The 19,952-nt window shown below is 39.1% G+C and overlaps 1 protein-coding gene across 20 annotated transcripts in view; it reads left to right on the top strand.

Annotated features, from left to right (window-relative positions):
• JAKMIP1 (janus kinase and microtubule interacting protein 1) overlaps nucleotides 1–19,952 on the top strand; it is a 368,387-nt gene that overhangs the window by 144,072 nt on the left and 204,363 nt on the right. For 15 of the 20 annotated variants that reach the window (XM_043544675.1, XM_043544668.1, XM_043544674.1 and 12 more), the window contains 5 exons: nucleotides 2,415–2,909; nucleotides 3,069–3,171; nucleotides 3,852–3,886; nucleotides 16,592–16,801; nucleotides 17,628–17,747. In XM_043544675.1, coding sequence (XP_043400610.1) covers nucleotides 2,415–2,909; nucleotides 3,069–3,171; nucleotides 3,852–3,886; nucleotides 16,592–16,801; nucleotides 17,628–17,747 — 963 coding nt within the window. The remainder of the gene's footprint in view (nucleotides 1–2,414; nucleotides 2,910–3,068; nucleotides 3,172–3,851; nucleotides 3,887–16,591; nucleotides 16,802–17,627; nucleotides 17,748–19,952) is intronic. The other 5 variants (XM_043544679.1, XM_043544680.1, XM_037898090.2 and 2 more) reach the window with 2 other exon arrangements.

Raw genomic sequence — 19,952 nt, 5'->3', positions numbered from 1 at the left:
ATCCAAAAGGCATTTTTGAAAATGGGATGTAGGCTCCTGAGTAACTTTGGCCCTCCTTGCTTCTTCTGCTGGCTAAAATAAGCTAAGCCAGCCTGGCTTCCTCTCTGCTTAGTCATTTAAGGGTAAATTCTGTTTGGAAACATGTATTTCAAGACTAATTTCTCAGTTGTTAATAAATTCTCTTGGAAGCCACCACACGCAGGACTACTTTAGGTTAAACACTACCCTTCACCTACAATATATGAATAAGACTGATTTTTAACTACTGTATGTGTTGAGAAATTGTTGCAACTGATTTATCCATGGGACAGTGTAGGTTTTCTTTCTTTTGTTTTAACAAGATTCCATGAACTTTCTTTTTCCATCCCTAAAATAATAGCTGTGATATATTTAAGTCAGTGTGGGATTAGTCCCAGTTGTCAAATTTGGATGCCTAAATCAGTCTTTATTTCTACCTTTGGCCATTTAGATTCGTGGGTAGGTGGATGAATACCTAATCTGAGGTCTGAGGTTTATTTTAAGCCCACAAGCAAAACTAGGTGGCCTCACATAAGCATGGAAGTTTGAAAACTGGACTTCTTGATTACAGTCTTGGAATTAAATATCATCCCTACATCCCTATCGGCTTTTGAAGATGCAATTACATATGGATAAAATGTAATTGGGGTAGACCAAGATATGTGATCTATTTCCAATAATGAGATATATTATTCTAGGGCAATATTCTTTTCTCTTTGCATCTATTAGGCAGGTTCTTGGTGTAAGATGATAGTGTTGGTGCAGTAAAATCCTTCTCTAACGTACCTGGTTTAGAACTTTATTGCACGCCTAGCTTTGGGTACAGCAGTCATGATCAGTGTTTATTCCATTAATAGTGTTTTGCTCACTTTCAGCGTTAGTTTTTCGTTCCCCTGCTGTGCAATAACCTCATTCTAGCAGAAGCACCATGTCGTGTGCATGTTTATAGTGTCATTCAGGAGCACAGGTCTTTGCATTCTCTGCTGCTCTGTGACTTTGCGTTAGATTACAGAATCATATGCCGTGCCTATGTTGTGGCATTCATTGTGATGGAGATGGCAGGAGTGTGTTACTGACAGTGATCATGTTGGAATATTTTATACTGGGCCAAATAAACTTCTGTAGGGGAAGCAAACTTACCTCTGGACTTTTTTTCTGAATTAGTGTATAATTCCACATAGAAAAAGCATCACTGTTCATGTAACCTGCTGAATGTCATTATAATGAGGTTTCATCACAGTGTGCATTGATATAATAGATTATAATACTGCTTTTAACCCTTACAAACCTTGGCCTACATTTTAAAAAGTGTCTAGTGCTTTTCGATGCCTCAGTTTTTAGGTGCCCAATCTGAAACACCTTGAAGGGGCCTGATGTTCAAAAAGCTGTGAGTACCAGGCCTCTGAAAATCAGGCCTCTTTAAGGTGGGTGTCTCAAAATTAGTAAATGAAAATGTAGGTCCTAGTCTTCAGCTTTTACCTCCGAAATCTCACCCTACCAACAGGAGCCTTTCCTCCTTTCTAGTTGCTGCTCCTTTCTTCATCCCTTGATCGAGAGATTATTTCTCACCCCCTTAGCCGTAAGATGAGGAATGGGGGTCTTGTAGTTAAAGCAATGGACCAAAACTCAGGAGTTCTGGGTTCAATTCCCTGCTCTATCAGGCTTCCTATGTGAATTTAGGCAAGTCATTTAATCTCTCTGCGCCTCAGCTTCCCATCTATAAAATGAGCATAATATTTCTCAACAGAATAAGAGTATTGTGAGGATAAATTAGTCTAAGGGTTTTTAAATTCTGAAACAATATACACACCATAGAAAAAGCAAATAAGTTATCCACCACTCCGTCAAGCACTGGAATGCTTCCTGACTTTCCCCCCCACAAACAAAGAGGCTTCCTAATTCTCCATAATTCCAGCACCACTCTCCCCATCTGACCCATCTCTCTAATCTGGTTCCAGCCCCAAGGGAGCAGTCAAGAACTGGCAGCTTGCGGTGATTGGGTCACATCAAGAAAATAGACTCTGGCAATAGATTTTAGTGGAGGGAGTCAGGAGAAAACAGGATTCACTTTTCCTGAGTCATATCTTGCCATGTCTTCTAACAGCAAGAAATGATCAGCCAGTAGAGTGCCCCCTAGTGGATTGCTAAAAACCCTGGAAAATCTCTCGTCCATTTTACAGGTTAAAAGAAAATATGCCAGTTTCCCAAGGCTGAAAATATATTAGATTTTGGCTGGAGAGAGGCCCAAGCTACAATGTTTGGATCCAGATGCAAACTTTCCCTGAGTTTGAGGTGCTCAGATCTAGTTTTTCCATTTTATAGCAAGGGCACCTGGGATATCCCTCTCAGCATCATAAGCAGTCATGTTAAACCAAGTTTTATTTATTATGTTCCAGGTGGGTAAACTGAGAGAGAGAATCCAGGAAGTCAAACAAGAAAGAGAGCAGGAGCAGCACAAGCACACTGCCTACATCTCTGACCTGAAGGCTAAACTCCATGAGGAGAAAATGAAGGAACTCCAGGCTGTCAGGGAGCTGCTTATCCGGCAGCATGAGCAGGAAGTAGCTCGTATGGTAAAAATAAAAGAGAGTGAAATTCAACGCTTGCAGTCTACGGTGAACGTGCTGCGGGATGGGGCAGCCGACAAAGTGAAAACCGCATTGCTAAACGAAGCCAGGGAAGAAGCTCGGAAAGCATTTGATTGTGAACGCATAAAGGTGCAGCAGGAGATATTAGAGCTGAAGTCTGGTAAAAAGCAGCTTGAAGAAGCTTTGAACAATATTATGCAGGCAGATAAAATGAAGGCTGCTGATCTGCGCATGGCTTATCAGTCCCATCAAGATGAGGTTAATAGAATAAAGCGTGAATGTGAGAGGGATATCCGCAGGCTGGTAAGCTTAATTAAACAATAAATATATTTCAGTTTACAGCAGCTATTAGAACATTATTGTGTTGCCCATGAAAGAGATTGGAGTCTGGTTTGAAGCATATTTAATTGTTCGTTGTTTGGATAATACACACCCTATTCCCATTTCTTTCTTTTCCTGCAGCACAGAGGAGTATTGGCTCCACCCCAGTCCACTCACCACATAAAGAGAGTGGAAGTACCAAACCCCTGCCATGTGTTTCCACTCAAGAGATCCAAGTTATTGGGTAGTTTTCTCTTCCTCTTTGCCTGAAATTCCTTTCCTTACGAGACATTCTCTATTGAAGGATTCAATATGTGTTCACTCTGCAGAGTAGAGGTGCCCTTTCTGTGATGGACGTGCTAACTATTTCAGATACAGCGTTCGTGCTGCAGCAGTCTGTCCTTGTGGGAACCGCTCTGGCAGAGTGAAGAGAAGATAGTTCCTTCTGCTTACAAAGTATTGCCCATATCAATCACTTTCTTGAAGTAACAAGGATCATTGCCCCTTGTCACTTGCTCTTGATACTCCTTTAAAGGGCAGAGATGTTAATGTGGGCCCAGGGTAACAGAGCTTTTCCTCCGTTATAAGGTTCACCGTAGACAGCAGCCTTCCCCTTATGAACAAAACAGAAGTAAAGCAATGTATCCAACCGTACTGATCTAAACCACTACATTTTACACTAGTGATACTGCCATGTTTGGGCAAATTATGACACAATAGTAGACTTACAGTAATATATAATGAAAAGGCCTTTCTGTTTGGCATCATGAAATTTTCCATGTATGGAGTGTTGAGATTTGGTTACTAAAATGAATTAACTTTCAGTATGGTAATAAGAATGCAAATACCATGCAAGATAAATTATAAAAGAGGAATAGTCTCTCCTTTAATGTTAAGGAAATCCTTTATTTGATCTTGTGACAGGACCAGAACTTGGATGGAGTACAGAACAAGAACAGGTTAGTCATTCTATGCGCACACACACACACTCACTCCCACTCCTGCAGTTACTTTGTCCCTTAAGTCAATTGATTATTGACAGGCTATTGGGTGCTACAACTTACTAAGAATGCTCTAAAGGTTGTCCGGCCTTAGACTTTAGTGAGCATAATTACCCTATCATACTTCTTTCCCAGTCCCTTAAAATCTGGCAATCCTAAAAACAGGGCTACAAAGTACAGGAATTGAAGTCCAAATTATTCGAAGTGATCACATGACATAATACATAGAACTCGCATACTCGGTCTCCATGAGAACACAAGGTTCTTGTTGATTTCTGTATCCTTGCTTGGAAGAAAGCAGCTAAATAGTGCTAGGGGACGGAGGACACAGCACATACTGCATGTGCACACTCCCTCAGAATAAAACAATTTTACATCTAACATCCTTGGCAGTGTCCTTTTTTACTGTTAGAAGATCAAGTTTTAAATAGGCAGAACAGTAACAGAACAGAAGCAGAGTCAGTGTTTCTGCAGGGCTGTCGGAACAATGATGACCTGACAATGATTATAGAAATGGCAAAAGCCTGCAACATTACTCATATGTGTCATTTGTTACATAACTACAGTAAGCCCCACCCACAACTGATGGAGCCTCTTGGTCTTCTCTGAGTGAGAACCATAAGATACCTTTCCAGCCTCATGGTAGTTAAGGTTCTGCAAACAGAATACCTAGTCCATCTTGCTCAGGTTGCCAACAACTGAAAACATCTTGTTACTGAATTACAGTTAGGCCAGAATTTTTACTAGCACAAAATCAGTTGGATAAGCTCCACTGACGTATATAAAACAAGACAGAACAGGAATTAGTGGCCTTTCTTAAATACTTGGCAGAGTCTCAACATGATATGAAATTGGTTAGGTGTTCTGAATGGGGTTAGTTCCATAGTCTTGCTTCAGTTTTTAGTTTAAATAGCAGCTCATGGTTGGCGGTGAAATATTTTTCTTTTCATTGTAATACTTCCTCCTAACTTTGGAGACACCCCAAATGCCTTTCCCTTCTTCCATTTGGCAAAAAAGAATGTTTGCCTGCCTTTCCAATGAAGGTCATAAATCTGATTTGGGTGTGGGACGATATTTCATTTATTTCCCTTTTTCTGCACAAGCATCAATAATGTCAGCACAGGTCTGAAAATGAGATTCAATTTGTGCACTGTTTGCTTTCATGTCTTGCTGTTTAGCAACAGTACAGAGCACTGCACTCTAATAAGGCTCACCCAATGCCTTAGGGCCAGGACTGGCCTGAGAGTAAAGGATCAAACTCAGGATTCAAAATCTGACTGCCTTATAGTCATTTAAATGTAACAAGGTACTGGACAAATACATGCTTTATCTCGATGAGGGTTTTCTTATATATGGTAAAAAGCTAGTCTCTCCATAGTTATTGCTGAGACTCATTTCCAGTTTTCAAGACTGATTTTTGACACCCTCAAGTAATTTCAGTCCAAGCATTTGGCTTCTCTTATTTGCGACCAAGAAAACTAATATGAAAGAAGATAAGACAATATCCACCCTTTGTCTGTCGATCATGTTGGCTATTTGAAAACAAGCAGACTGTATATACAATAAAATAAAGTTGTATTCATTTTTTATTGAAGGTGTGAACCTTGCAAGCTGTTGAAAATGAGCTTTGAAAACTGGATAATGAGATTTCATATATGCACAGATATTAAAATTAAATTCTTCACATAAGCACAATGCTTCTGTAGACTCCTACTGACCTATAAAAAGTACAGTCATAAAATAATATTTTAAAATAAATTCTTTATAAAAGTTTTGCTCATATATCAGTGCTATTCAAATAATTGATTTCAGACACAAGCAATAGAAATGTTTTCATTATTTAAAAAAAAATTCCTATGGAAACTGTTTTTAAAAAGCAGACATTCTCTTGCAAAATGTGGAATCTAAACACTGCAGCTCATCTTAGCTAATGTATGAGAACCTGAAAATGAAATTTACTAGAAACAAACTGGAGGGATGAAACTGGAAAGTTTTTTCATTGCCCAAGCAGAGAGAAATACGATGAGGAGACAACATGAATAGTAATAAGAAAATCAGCTGATTGGAATGTATGTATTTGTAACAATTTAAAATGGTATTTTAAAAATTGTAACCTAATACTGTATTATATCCGTAGTCTACATTATCTCATATATCTAAGTACTTATATTTTCCCAGTCACCAAAGTATGTGAACAACATCCAAATAATTAAAATTAGAAATAACAATGTTTATACATAGCTCAGCTGTCAGACATCTTTAGTAAAGTTGAAAAATACAAGCTGCCTTCTCTGGAACTGTAGACTATGGCTCAGATTTTCAATCAGATGTGCGCAAAGCCACGTTTGCACTTTTGTGTATATGTAGGTTCAATGTGGAAATCCTCTGAATTGTAGTTGCAAATCAGGGTTGTGGAGGCATGCATGCACCTACATGCGTAACCCCAGTGTGCGTGTGTGCATTGGAAGTTTTGCATCTCTAAGTTAAAGCAAAAGTGTCCGTAAACTTTTGTACATGCCTGTTTGAAAATGTCAGTCCATGCTGAAAATCAAAAGGTGCCCTTTACCAGTGTTGACCTTTGGACATTGACCTGATCTTGGGAGGTACATACCTGAGAATAAATGGTAATCTATATGTTAGACTAAATTAAGCTGCTTAAGAAATGCTATAATGAAAGAAGGGGAACACAATAAAACAAAATAGGCTTTACAATAAGCTTAATTAAGGCCCAGTAATGTTATAATGGTTATCATGAGGTTTAGCAAGGACTGGCAGTTAGCATAAATTAGCATAAGTATTTTACCTAATGTCATAAGGTTTGTAGGAGCTTTTGCAATATGTAGCTTTTGATAAACAAGTACAGCTCAGAAAGACGAAACAACAGATTTTGGTGGATTTTAGTATGTGTAATCATGAATTTAACCACACTGATACACTAGAAATATTGGGAAAGGTATTTATGCACATGCTTGGTGTCAACAATTGGAACCCAGTTACGGTTCCAGACAGCCGTACATGGACTAAAGGCCAGAAAACAATCTAAATATGATCCCCAGACATGCGTGGTCAGGAAAAGGGGATATAAAATATGGTGTTTGGTTAACCTTTAGTTAGGACATTAGGGATGACAGAATGGCAAAAGTCTTTGTACTGTCAAGCCCACTCATACTGCTCTCCACGTACTTCCCCTTTTCACTTCTAAGGGTCTCCATAAGGCTGTGAGTATGCACAGCGTAGGGGGTTGTTCATTTATATTTATCTTGCTTTATTATATTTTTCTCTGAGTTCTATTTTACTTGTATATTCTAAGTACTAAATAAAGTCCTCATGTTTCTATGCAATTCACCAATCTCATCTCCCATAATAAATGTATGTAGTTGCCTGAGTAAAGAACCTGTTATTATGACTTGTGCAATTTGCACCCTACATTTATCAAAAGCTACACCAGAGAGAAGGGCACCAGCATGTCAGAGGAAAAAATTACAAATTTAGTTTCAGGATTGAGCTCTGTATTAACAGCCACATTTCTAAGGAGATTTTCCTCTATCCATCATTGCACACACCTACATCTTGGATTGTTACTGGAGAAACTTAATAGAATTCAGATTAACACTGAAGACAAAATGTTCTGTTTACTGAATTGCTTATAGAGTAGATTTTACTAAAATTAGTGTTTAATGTTTTACTCAATCTAAACTTTTAAATTATTAATTTTTAAAACATCTATCTTAGTTGCTCTTACTTGAGTATCACCTAAAGCTTACACATTTTCTATTAAATCCTTTTAAGCCACTACAACCAGACACTTGGTGTGTTTTGTAGCACAAGCCAAACCATTTTTGTTGACTGTATAAAAGTGAAAGGAGATTACCATTCTTGTATTTGTTGAAAAGAACAAATAAAATGTCATTTATTTTGTGACTCTGGGGATACGGCTACCAGCAGGACCCTTATTAGACAGAGCAAACCTCTTTGTGTTAAAATACACAGTGGATGCTTAATGCTGCTTCCTGTGGAAAATAATGCAAAGGATAGTCATTACAAATGCATTAAATTGATTTTGTCACTCATTTTGCACTCTGTTCATTTGCTGTATTATTTTAGTAAGAGGGAAGCTGAAGTACTGGTCAGTTTCACTTTATGCAGTAATATGCATAAAATTTGGGACAAGTTAGGCACACAGTTCACGTTTACGTGTGTGTGTTAATGAATGAATGTTCATTTTGTTTCTGTTATGTGCTGAAGGTAACTAGACTTTAGTTTGTTTTGGATAGGTATTGTAATTCTTTAATAGAAAAACCCTTATAAAGTCAGAGCTTACAATCCTTTCACATGCACAAACTCCAGTCAAACTTGGTGAGTATTATGTTCATGTAGTCCTACTAATTATCAAGTCCCAAAAACAGCTCTGCATAAAGTAAATGGAAAGACTCATTGATTTTGATGAGAGTAAGGTTGAGCCCATGGGGCTTGATTTTCCATCCATTGAATCAGTGGCAAAGCTCCTGTTAACTTCACTGGACACAGGATCAAGCCCATATTTACAAAGATTAGAATATTGAACGTGAAATGAATTAGGATTGTTTGTTGCTACTGTATAACCATATATTGTGATAACCTCACATAATTGGTTGAACTGTAATGTGATATTTCTTCACCTTCATCCCGGTAAGGGAAAAAAGAAATCCTTGCTGCTGTGAACTGAATCAGAGGAGAAATACTTCTTTTCAAGGGCAGCATTGATCAGCTGTGTGCCTTTGAAGCTAGATGGACAATTATTAAATATCCTTATTACCTCCAAGTCCAAAAGATGTAATTATATGAATTAGAAAGAACTTCCACTTCAGCGCCTTCACAGAGAGTAGAGCTGGCCAGAGAAATTTTGGCAGAACTTTACTGCATTAGAATCTGTAGTTTTGTCAAAATCTAAATGCGTTGCAAAATCAAGTAGATTTTTCTGGAATTTCATTTAGATGAAAGAGGAGGGAAAAAGTTCCAACAATGTTGCAACATCCCTTTTTTACATTGTCAGAACAAAAAAATTCAAATTTGTGTTTTGAAATGACTTTTTGTTTTTATTTTCTTAGTTTGTATTCTGTTATACATGATAATACAAACTTGTACAGATGATAAAGTATAAATTGAAATGAAACTTTTTGATTTTGTCAAAATGAAACCTTTCAGTTACTTGAAACAAATAAATAAAACTGTGGAATTTTCCTCTGTGGCAAATTTCAGTATTTTCAGTTTTCATTCCATTTTGTAATGAAGCTAAATTTCAAAATCTGAAAATCCTTCCTGAAAGGGAACTGCCATTCTCCACACAGCTCTAACAGAGACTACTGCGCTTGTCTGTAACAACTCAGAATAATAACATGCATATTTGTTGCACAGGTAATCAGAGTCAGTTTAGAAACTTTTGTGTTCTATCCAGTTTCTTAAAGGGATAAAATGCTTGTAGATTGATAGTGTGTTCAGAGAAATCTTTTCCCCTTCTGAGCTCTCAGGTAACTATCTTTCATTTAAAAACAAAACAACACAAAAACATCACTAGCAAAAGATTAACTCTCCACCAGAAACAAATGTTGTGTTTCATCCAAATAGCCTTCTAAGAAAATACGCCAGTTTCCTAATTATAGGCAAGTGGGGCAATTTGCTCTGGGCCCCACAGGGGCCCCCCGCGAGAATGTCTGAAGTCTGAGGTCTGAGACAGGGCAGGGGCCCCCAAAATTGCTTTGCCCCAGATCCCCTGAATCCTCCGGGCCACCCTGATTATAGGGAGCCCAGCATCTACACATTACATGTGTTAAATTACACCTTTAAGGTACTGCCCACGCTGATGGTGGTATAGAGGCACCTTGTTCCTGTAAAAACTCCAGGAGTATAGGGGGGTCATCAGCCACTGCACCACCTTTTGACAAGGTGCACTATGCACACAAATCCTGCATGCAGCCTGCACCACTGCCTTTGAAGAGCAGGGAAGAGGCTCCTCTTGGCATTCTCCTCTCTCTGAAGCAACAGTGCTGCACTGAAGATTTTTGGTCCCTCTCAGTGCAAGGGCTACAATTGTGCCGTGCCCCTGTACCGGAGTACAAGGGGGTTTGAACGGGGATGTTCCGGGGATCCACCCCGATTTATTCAGTCATGCAGGTCTGAGCAGAGTGGAGTCCCTGGTGTACTTCTTACAGTCGTTCCCTTAAACATGTCTGTCTCTCTGTCATGCACAGCTGTTCACGTCAAGGGGTAGCCTTCTGCTGTGGATCTTGCCGTCTGTTCCAGAGACCATCTCACAGTTACATTCCAAGGACAAACTAACCTTCTGCAAAGACCTTACTTCCTCATTCAGCATTTCATTGTTGAAACTACTAGTTGTCTAAACATTCTGAAGATTTTTACGCTTCAGCCCAGAAGCTGAAGGATAAAACATTCCACCATGAGATTTTTTTTTACCATGAACCCAGCAGATCCAGTTGCAAGCTCCTATATTATGACTTAAGAATCCCTTTTTTATTCTTAGCATTCACACATAACATTGTCAAGGCTGGTAGGCCTGAAATGTGACTCATCTTCCATATCTCTTTACAAAGTATGTAATTCTTTATACTTCTTTCATAACAAAAATGAATGAAGTAATGAGTGAAGTCCTTAGAATGAAGTATTTTAAGTCAGGGAGTCTAGATAGAGCACTGTTAGTTTTAAAAGTTTTAGTTGTTCTTCCTACCCCATTTCATTTTTCCCTGCCATGATCAATAGTAGTTTGGGTTTTTCTAACTTTGGACATCTTTCTCAGTGAACATAAGAATTGCCATAGTATATTGGAGCATTGGTCCATCTTTTAGTCACTATCCTGTTTTTGACAGTTGCCAGTACCAGTTGCTTCAGAGAAATATGCAAGAATCCTTGTAATGAACACTTGTGGAATAACCTGCTCATCGGGAAGTTTCTACAAAACATGTCCGAATGTATGCTCTTAAAGCATTATAGCTTATATCATATCTTAAAAAAAAGGGGGGTGAGGGTTAGTAAAATGTTGGTTAAAAAAGAAATTTAAATCACTGCATGACTTGGCATTCAAGTCACAAAGGGACTTTTGGGCACTTTTAAAAACGTAACTCTTTGTCCATTTTTTACTGTTCCTAGATCTTGGCATTAGATGCTCTTATTTGTATTAGCAACAAAGCATGCTTTGAATACATCTACTGTAGAGAATGTCTGTTTCTACAGCCATTGCCCAGTTCATTTCCCCACTCCATATTTTGGGTTCACAACTAGTATTTATAGAATCATAGATGGCAGAGCTGAGAGAGACCATTTAGGTCCTCTAAGCTGTTCCCTTGCAGCATAAAGGACATTGTTCTTTATTAATTCCTTCTTTAAATGTTTTATCTGAAATTCACCTCCCTTCTTTGGTAGTCTTGTCCAGCAACTAATCTGTCTCACTGTCAAGGTATCCTTATTCTTAATCTCAAGGATGTAATGTCGAGAAACATTTGGCTTCTGGGAAAAGCACTGTATATTCTGTTCTACAGTTGGCTTGGAGATTGCTTTGAGATGGATGAGTAGAGAGGAAGATCCTATACTTGGCAGTGCCGCACCTGGCCTTTTCCACTTTGAAAACTGAGCACGTTACTGTCTTGGGAAATCTAGCTTTTGATTCCCTGGTAATTTCTTTCAACTTTGAGAGGCCAAAGTTCCTCTTTTAAAGGTCTCTTTCTTAATCTTATAGTTATCCATGCAAGTATGAGAGATTTACCAAAGGAGATCTTCTTCAGCATGGTTGTATTGAGTCTCATTCATGTTTGAAAGATGCATATTGTCAAAACATTCGTTTCTGGTTGTTTCTCCCAGTGGTTGGGGGAAAATACCTGTTCTTAGAAAGCCGGTTTTGATGTTGACACAGACTACTAATGCCATCTCCTCACCAAAATGATAAAAGTAATTGCTATATTTAATAACTAACCATTTGACAATGCAACAAACGTGCTTTAAATATAAATTAGAAATGATATTTTAGAAAATTGTAATTTTAACCAACTGCACAATATTTACTCTAAAATTACATTGGAATACCCTATGCTGTGATTTTGCACTGATGTATCTCTGCAGCCACTGGTGGGTGACCCCTCTTTTCCCCATAACACTACTTTGGGGGTCAGGGTGTGTAGTAGATTATAGTTATAATCAAAATGAGTAATTTCAAACCAGTTTGAATCCGGTGATGCTCCACCTCTTCCCCCTACATCCGTTATGTGCAAGTGCACTATACACTGTTATGTAAATAAAAAGATTAGAATTGTCTAAAGCCTTCGAATGCTATTAGAATGTGAGCAATGGCGAGTGCCTATATCATCCTGTTATGTGGCTTAATTACAGGCATCATTCTTGATCTGCCAAACTGAAAAAAGTGTCTCTTTGAGCTCAAAACCTAACTACCCAGTTTGGAAAGAATCTTGTCGGTCATGTAATGCAACCAAATTCAGAATCCCTTATGGTGCTTGAATGTTACCGTAATGGAACCACAGATTGTGGCTCAAATGCTCAAGCATTGCAGGTATTTTCTCGCGGGGAGGAGAGATGATGCTTACTCATTTGCATGAGCATAAATCAGCAGTAAGTCTATTAAAGGGGATAGTGCTACACTCATGTAAGATAGGTATAAAGAATCAAGCACTTTGTTAAAATGCTTGTGTGTTTAATTAGCATAGTACCTAACAAAGTATCCAAAGAGATTAATTCATTATAATTAAGTCACTTTAATACTGGAACATGTTCCTTTTTTCCCTATTAAATAAAACCTGCACCACGCTGCCGGCACATTCTGCCTGTAAATTCAGTGTGACCAGCTCTGGCAAGACCACTCCTGTGCAAAGGGGGATCCTCCAGGGGCATAGAGTTGGCATGCCCAGCCCTCTGCTACTGCCAGAGGAGATGGGAGTGTCAAGACCACACCTAAGCAAAACCAATGGATACAGTTTGGGCTCCCAGAGGCTTTTATCAGCTGATTTATGTCAGAGTAGCTAGAGGATTGGTCTATTTTATACGAAGTATTGGCTGTGCACACTTGTACATGACTTGTATGTGTGCTCATGTAGCCAAGATCTAGACTACTGTATGCAATATCAGAGGGCAACACTTAACTTTTTTTCCACAAGGCTATAGGCTATGTTAGACTGAATGTACTGTAGTCCCTATGGCAATGCATTAGTCTTTGTATATAATGGGGAGACAAGTAAAAATGGAGACGTCTGCTGCTTTTTGGTCAGGGTGGAAGGAAGGCAGAAATCCTGAGGCACTGGTGGGGACAGGTTGAGGCTGTGAAAGTGAGGAAGCAGCTAGATTGCATTAGTTATGTTGGACAGATGAAAGGTGAAACTTTTCATTTGAGGGAAGGGGGGAATTGAATTTTGACCTAAACTGCTGAAATAGGATTAACCTCTGTCATTAAAGAATATACTGCATCAGATATTTCATAACTCTCTCTTAGTAAAGATAGAAATAAAAGGATCCAAGAGAAGAGAGTTGGATACAAAATGTATATTTAAATGTTTTTCTTAATATAGATTCACCCAATAAATAGACACAATATTCCTTCACCATCAAAAGATCCAATTTGTCTGTCTAAAACCTTCCAATATAACAACAGTTGCTCTTCCATTATTCCATCCTCAGATATGTTTCTTTTTCAACCTGGAGATACTGTTGCTCATAGCAACATAAGACAGATGGGTGTCTAACTGCAACTGTGCCACTGTTCTGTTTATCTTTATGTATTGAATTAACTGTGCAAGATTGCTTAAAAACTTCCTCTTCTCTCTCTTTGTGGCTGTAATGAAACATGCATTACAAGATGTGTGCGTGTGTGTGTGTATAGATGTGTGTATTAAAAAATAGGTGGAGCAAAGCCTTTAGTAAGGTTGCCCGTACATTTCCAGTCAAAGGGGTCATTTCAGTTTCTTATAACTTTCTTGAGGTTTAACTTTTTTGACTGAAATGTGATTATTTTTGCTTGAAAGTTTCACCAAAATAGATTCCTTTTTTAAGCATGGAAAAAGAGAGGGCTGGAGGGAAGCAGTTTTTCTGCTTAACACCCCTCCCGGTGGCCCCTCGCCACACACCCCAAAATATCTCTTGCTTCATGGAACTTCAGTTTTAATATGTATGGGCTTGTGGAATATGATTTGTGAAGCTGTACATGGAAAAAGACCAGGGCTTGAGTTTCCTCCTCAATGATTGTATGTATTACATAGAACAGAGCATTCTGCTGCTGTTTAGCAAATAGCAACACGTGCCGAAATGTCTCTTCATTTTTTTTTAACAGCTATGAAATTCCATTTAAAATTTAAATTAAAAGAACATTAGGGTTATAAAGTGAAGCGCCCAGAAGATAGCAGTTGCTAAAATTAAGGCTTTCCATGCAACTTTAATTCTTCCTCCTTATGCGTATGCGTTATGTTACAGGGCCTGATTCTGTTTTCCGTTGCATGGAAGTGGCTCTCATTGGGTTCAATGGGGAACAGCACCTGTGTAACTGAAGGCAAAATTTTGCCCACAGTGTTTAGTTCCATGATCAGATATTATTTTCCCAAAGGACCCCTGGCTGGTTCAGTGCACTTGATGGATGGTGCTCAGTGAATGAGGCAGCTGTTCAATATTTTTTTTATTGTTGTTCATTGTAGCCCCATGCTTCAGAGTACACATCATACAAATCGTTCCATGAATAAGAATTTTTTCTTTTTTGAGAACCTTTCCTTTTTGCACTCATCACCATAATAGTTGAGAACCTCACAAACATTAATTAATTTGTCCTCAGGCATTTAGTGAGGTGGGTAAACTGAGGCACAGAACAATTAAGTGACTTACCCAGAGTCCTTTAGGAAATCTGTGGCAGAGGTGGTGGTAGAATTCAGATCTTCTGGGACCAGTCTAGTTTCTTAACAAGCAGCTTGTCCTTCTCTTACCGTGGATCATGCCTTCATTTGCTTCACAGGGTCCAACTTCTACAGTGCCCGAAGCAAGGTACCATCCTGAGTCAGTGCATAGCCTTGCCTCATTCACTGGAACTGAGTAAGGCAAGAATCCCTAGGAAAACAAATAGTCTGTGATCATGTAATTAAAAATTTATTGCAGTGCAAACATACAAGCACCAGAGTTACAATTGCTAGGACAGCCTTAATTCTGGCATTTCCTGACTTTTGAGTACTTGACTATTTAAGGTTGATGCACTCTTAACATAGGATTGGGATAAAGAATATGTTACATATGATATGGGGTTTTTTTCCCTAGTGATCCCATGGATTTACATTTGGGGGGAGGAAGGAAATGAGGTAATACACAGAAAAAGAAAGCATGTAGCACATTCCCAATAAATATATGGTACATTGTTAGCGTACATGTTAAGAAATCTGTTTCTATAGTAACTAGTGTAGATTGTCACTTCCCTTAGTGTTTGGAATATTACCAAAGTCAATTTTGCTGATGCTGTGAGGGGCACATCCAGTGTAAGCTACAGTAGTTTACTGCTGATAGTATGCTCTGTGTAGTTTTGAGATGTGTGAGCAACACATTTGGGTAAACAAAGATAGGATTTAGGGAAACGTTTCTCCCTACCATGCTGAAATCGTGTCTTACCCACTCAGGGTGCTGTGATATAAAACATTTCCTTTTTCATTCTATGCAAAGACTAATCTATGTTTTAATCTTATCACAAGGAGCAAGAAGAAAGGTAGTTAAGTATGTTTCCGAATTTTGGATTAGTACACATTTTGGTTTAATAGCATTTGTCTGTGGATAGATTCGTCATGTCTGAAATTCACTCCTACACAGAGAGGCAGCGGGAGGCTGATGTATCACTTAAGCCTCAAAATAAGGCTTAGTTGGGATTTAAACGGTACATTGGCTTCCTCCTGGCCCTCTGCACCACAGGTGAATATCTTTCTCAGAATATAGTGAAGAAAGGTTCTTTTTTTGTCCAGGGAAACTATGCATTCTCAAGTAGAGAGTATTTTTTCTCTTTGTTTTATACCTACCTCATGTAGAGCATAATAGGGCAAGCGCCAGAAACCTCTCAGACACCATCAGTAGGTGACAAATTATATGAATTTATTTATATTCCCATCACCAATACAGTCTTGTGCAGCAAAGTATTTGCAAGGTTTCTGGCTCTGTCCTACTGGGCCAAGCAGGAACAAGCATCTCCCTTCCTTGAGAACTCAGCTAGCCCAGGTCCTCCCCCTCACTGCCTTCCTGTGTCTTCTTTTATACTTCTCATCTGATGGCTAATTGGTTCACTAGCCTGGTCAGCTAATTAGTTTCATATCCCCAATCAGCCTTCTCCAGGGAAGCTGATTGGTTCCTAAGTGATCAGAGTGCTGGCTCATTTATTAGCTTCCAGCACTTTGTTATATAGGGCCTACTCCAACCTCTATTGAAGTAACCATTAATTTCAAAGGGCATTGGATTGGGACCGTAGCAAATGGAAGACTGATGTTTTCTGCAGGAAAAAGAATGTTTATTTCAGGTAGATGCAGCTTGATTTTAAAGAGTCACAATTAGGTGGCCACTGTAGTTCTGAGAGCAGAACTTTCTTTTGTGGGTATGTTTGCTGCCTGTTGTAAATACTTGGAAATGTTACAGAAGTTTCTCTCTTGCTCTGTTCCCTTGCAGATGGATGAGATAAAAGGCAAAGACAGAGTGATTTTGGCTTTGGAAAAAGATCTTGGTGTCCAGGCAGGCCATGCCCAAAAGCTGCTTCTTCAGAAAGAAGCTTTGGATGAACAGCTTGTCCAAGTAAAGGAGGCAGAACGGTACCATGGTAGCCCCAAGAAGGAACTTCCTGCTGGAGTAGGGGATATCACTGAAATGATGGGAAGCCCGGTAAGAGAAGCAGATAGTCTTCATAGGTCAGTTACTGTATCTACTTTCACAGCGTTTCCGGATACTGTGAAACCACAGAATTGTGAGTTATGTTTAATCCTTGCCAAAGGAGCATTGCATTGGTAACAGCACTGTACATTGCATTGTTGCGGTAAAAGTAACTCCACTTTTTGAGTATTAAAAACTCCACTTGCCTCTTGAATTTTGAAGAATGTTTAGAACATTTGGCTTTAAACTGGTAAAAAGTGGCCACAATATGAGGTTATTACTTGTAATTGACAACTGGTTACGTATGTTTCTTCAGTTGCAATGATGAACCATTTGTTTCCTTCATACATTTATTTATTTTATGAATATGAACTATTCTATACAACAGCGGTAGACATTAAAGGGAATTTGTACTTATTCTTTTCCAAATCTGTACTGTGCTATCTTATAAATATGTTCTGTGCCGTGCTATTAACTGTGGCATGAGACTGAGATAACTCAGTACAAAGAACACTAGTAGTAGATCTTACTTTCATAATTTAAGGTTTAATTTAAATTTTTTACATGATGTAGCTTAGAGTTAACCTTTTGGCTGCTTGCCCTTTTTCAACTTGTACAACGCTGTGACTCTTATAAGAAATATTTGCAACAGTTCATGTCAATTAAAAAATATTTTCCAGTCAATGGTACAAATGCCTATAGATATTCTCTACAGTATCCATGCTGTATGCATACACTGAATGCAAAGTCTGCCTACTATAATCTAAGTACATGTTTCTGTGTAATAAATGATATTTGAAAGGAAAAAAATCCCTTTTTGGTTTGTATGTTTTTAAAGGAACAGCATATGGATGAACGAGACATAAGGAGATTTCAACTAAAAATCGCTGAACTGAATGCTGTAATACGGAAGCTGGAAGACAGAAATACCCTTTTAGCAGATGAAAGAAATGAACTGGTAAAATAATTAGTAATAACACAGCTGATGACTTGCAGGACAATATTTTAATGGCACTTAGAGAAGTTGTGTGTTCAGGCAGAGTTTAACTATTTGTCTCTGTTGCTAACACACTGAAAGTAAAGATTTTTTTAAATGTTCCTATTTGGTTGATTTACTTTCCCTTATTTCTTGTCCCCTTGTTGTATGTCCTTTCATCACATGCATTCTTTGCAAGTAGCTTGACTGAGATATTTGCTATTTTTTTTCGTTTGATTCTTACAAGGTCCCTTAAGAACTGATTTTAAAAAAATTAACCTTTGTCTTTATTGCTTTTTAGTTTTACTTAATAAGTATATATTCCAGGAAGAAACGGTGTCCCTTTACACCCAAACATGACTCCTGTACCGGTCATCAGCTGAAGTGAAGATGTTTAAATAATTAAATAATAATACATAATTAAAAATAATTAAATAATTACATAATTTTCTTGCAAATTCAGCATTTCTTTCTTCCTCATGTCTTTCCCAGGAATATTTTTTTCTGTCTCCTATTTCTAAGGTGTCTAACACCATGGAAGCTAATCAGCCAGGACTTTGAAACTGCTGGTGTAGAGAGAGAGCAATATTATGCTATTTTCTGGGTGCTTTTCCTTTTCTCTGAATGGTTCTTTTGGGCATAAGGATGGAGCATTTGCAGGGTTCAGAGCTAAATCTGTTGTCCTCCAGGCTGTTGTTCCATGTGAAAGTCACTTTCTTTTTTCGAAGAGGAGGAAATTTAACATAATAAACTCAACTTTGGAAAAGGTTTTGAAATGATTGCTCCTCCTTTTCATCTTCTTCAGAACTGTCTACAAATAGTTCTCTCATAAAGTGGGCATAAAATTATGAGTGGTAGCTTGCATGCAGCATTTGGTAATATACTGCACCATGGCATGTATGTAATCTGTGTAACTAATTTACTGTATTACTCTTTGAAGTAATGAAACTTGACAATGCCACCATTGTTTTGTGAACTACTTACACTGGCTAAGAGCTACAAAGCTTGTTTTTCTAATGGAAAAATCTACCATTGCCTAATCTCCAGGGAAACTCCTGAAATAAGTGGAGGTATTGTGGGTGAGAGAGAGCAACTTAGAAATGGAAGGAAATGAGGAGCATTTAAGAAATGTATTTTCCTGCATAGTTAGGGTGCAATTTTCAAAAGCATTCAGTGTTGGTCTAACTCTGCTCTCATTAAAGTTAATGGTAAAACTCTCATTGACTGCAATGGAAGCAGAGTCATGTGTGTTGGCACCGCGTCCAGACACTCCTGGAATTGGTACGGGGGACCTTGGCACCAGGACCCTCTGCAGCCCCGCTGCATTTGATGCCGCAGAGGCTCCCCCGGTGGCATTCGCCACCCTCGACATCAACACTCTTGGATGCTTTGGTACCGCTGTTTGCACCAAGACTGCCACTGCCTGTGGCACCAGCATGCTCAGTACCAACGGTACCTCCTTCATCGGGGGGCACCAATTCCAGCCTCATTCTGGACGTCAGATGAATTGGACTGCCTATTGGCTCCCTCGGGCATCACTCCACCCTTGTCCCCAAGATCCCAGGGTTCTTATGAATCCAAGTCAGGGTCATCATCTTCCCACTTTGCATCACCTGGTAAGCTCCAAGGGCCAGTGGATCAATATGGACCAGGGTTGGCACGTGCCCCATGGCTGGGCAGAGGATCCTGACCTGGCCCCTACTGGCCACCAATGTTCTACCCATATCAGTGGTTGTCTTGGACTCAGTGGGATACTACTTGCTTGCGAAGATCCTGCTCCTTGTTCCGATCTAAGCCAAAGTTACCCAAGGTTGACGGGGGTGACTGAGGATCAGCTGCAAGCCCAAGCATTGGTGGTCTTCCTCCCTGCAGAGCCACCAGAGTCCTCCCTCCTGGGTACTTCTTCCTGGGAGCAAGAGCCAGTTGTGGCCCAGCCAAGACCCTCATCTTTATTGCAGGATGGTGCCAGGCTGCCTGATTCACCCTCCCCTTCTATTCCAGAGGACTTTAAAGTGTACCAGGATCTTTTATGCCACATAGTCTCATCCCTTGGCATCCACGTGGAGTTTCTTCAGGAGAACACACTCAAATTGCTAGACATTTAGCAGCCTGCTGTCCCTGGGAGAGTGACCCTCCTGATTAAGGATGCACTCCTTGAGCTGACATGAGTCCACCGCCTCAGTACCA

This window comes from Chelonia mydas, chromosome 4 (genome assembly GCF_015237465.2).
Source record: "Chelonia mydas isolate rCheMyd1 chromosome 4, rCheMyd1.pri.v2, whole genome shotgun sequence".
NCBI classification, from domain to species: Eukaryota; Metazoa; Chordata; order Testudines; family Cheloniidae; genus Chelonia; species Chelonia mydas.
This window is presented reverse-complemented; position numbering and strand designations above follow the sequence as displayed.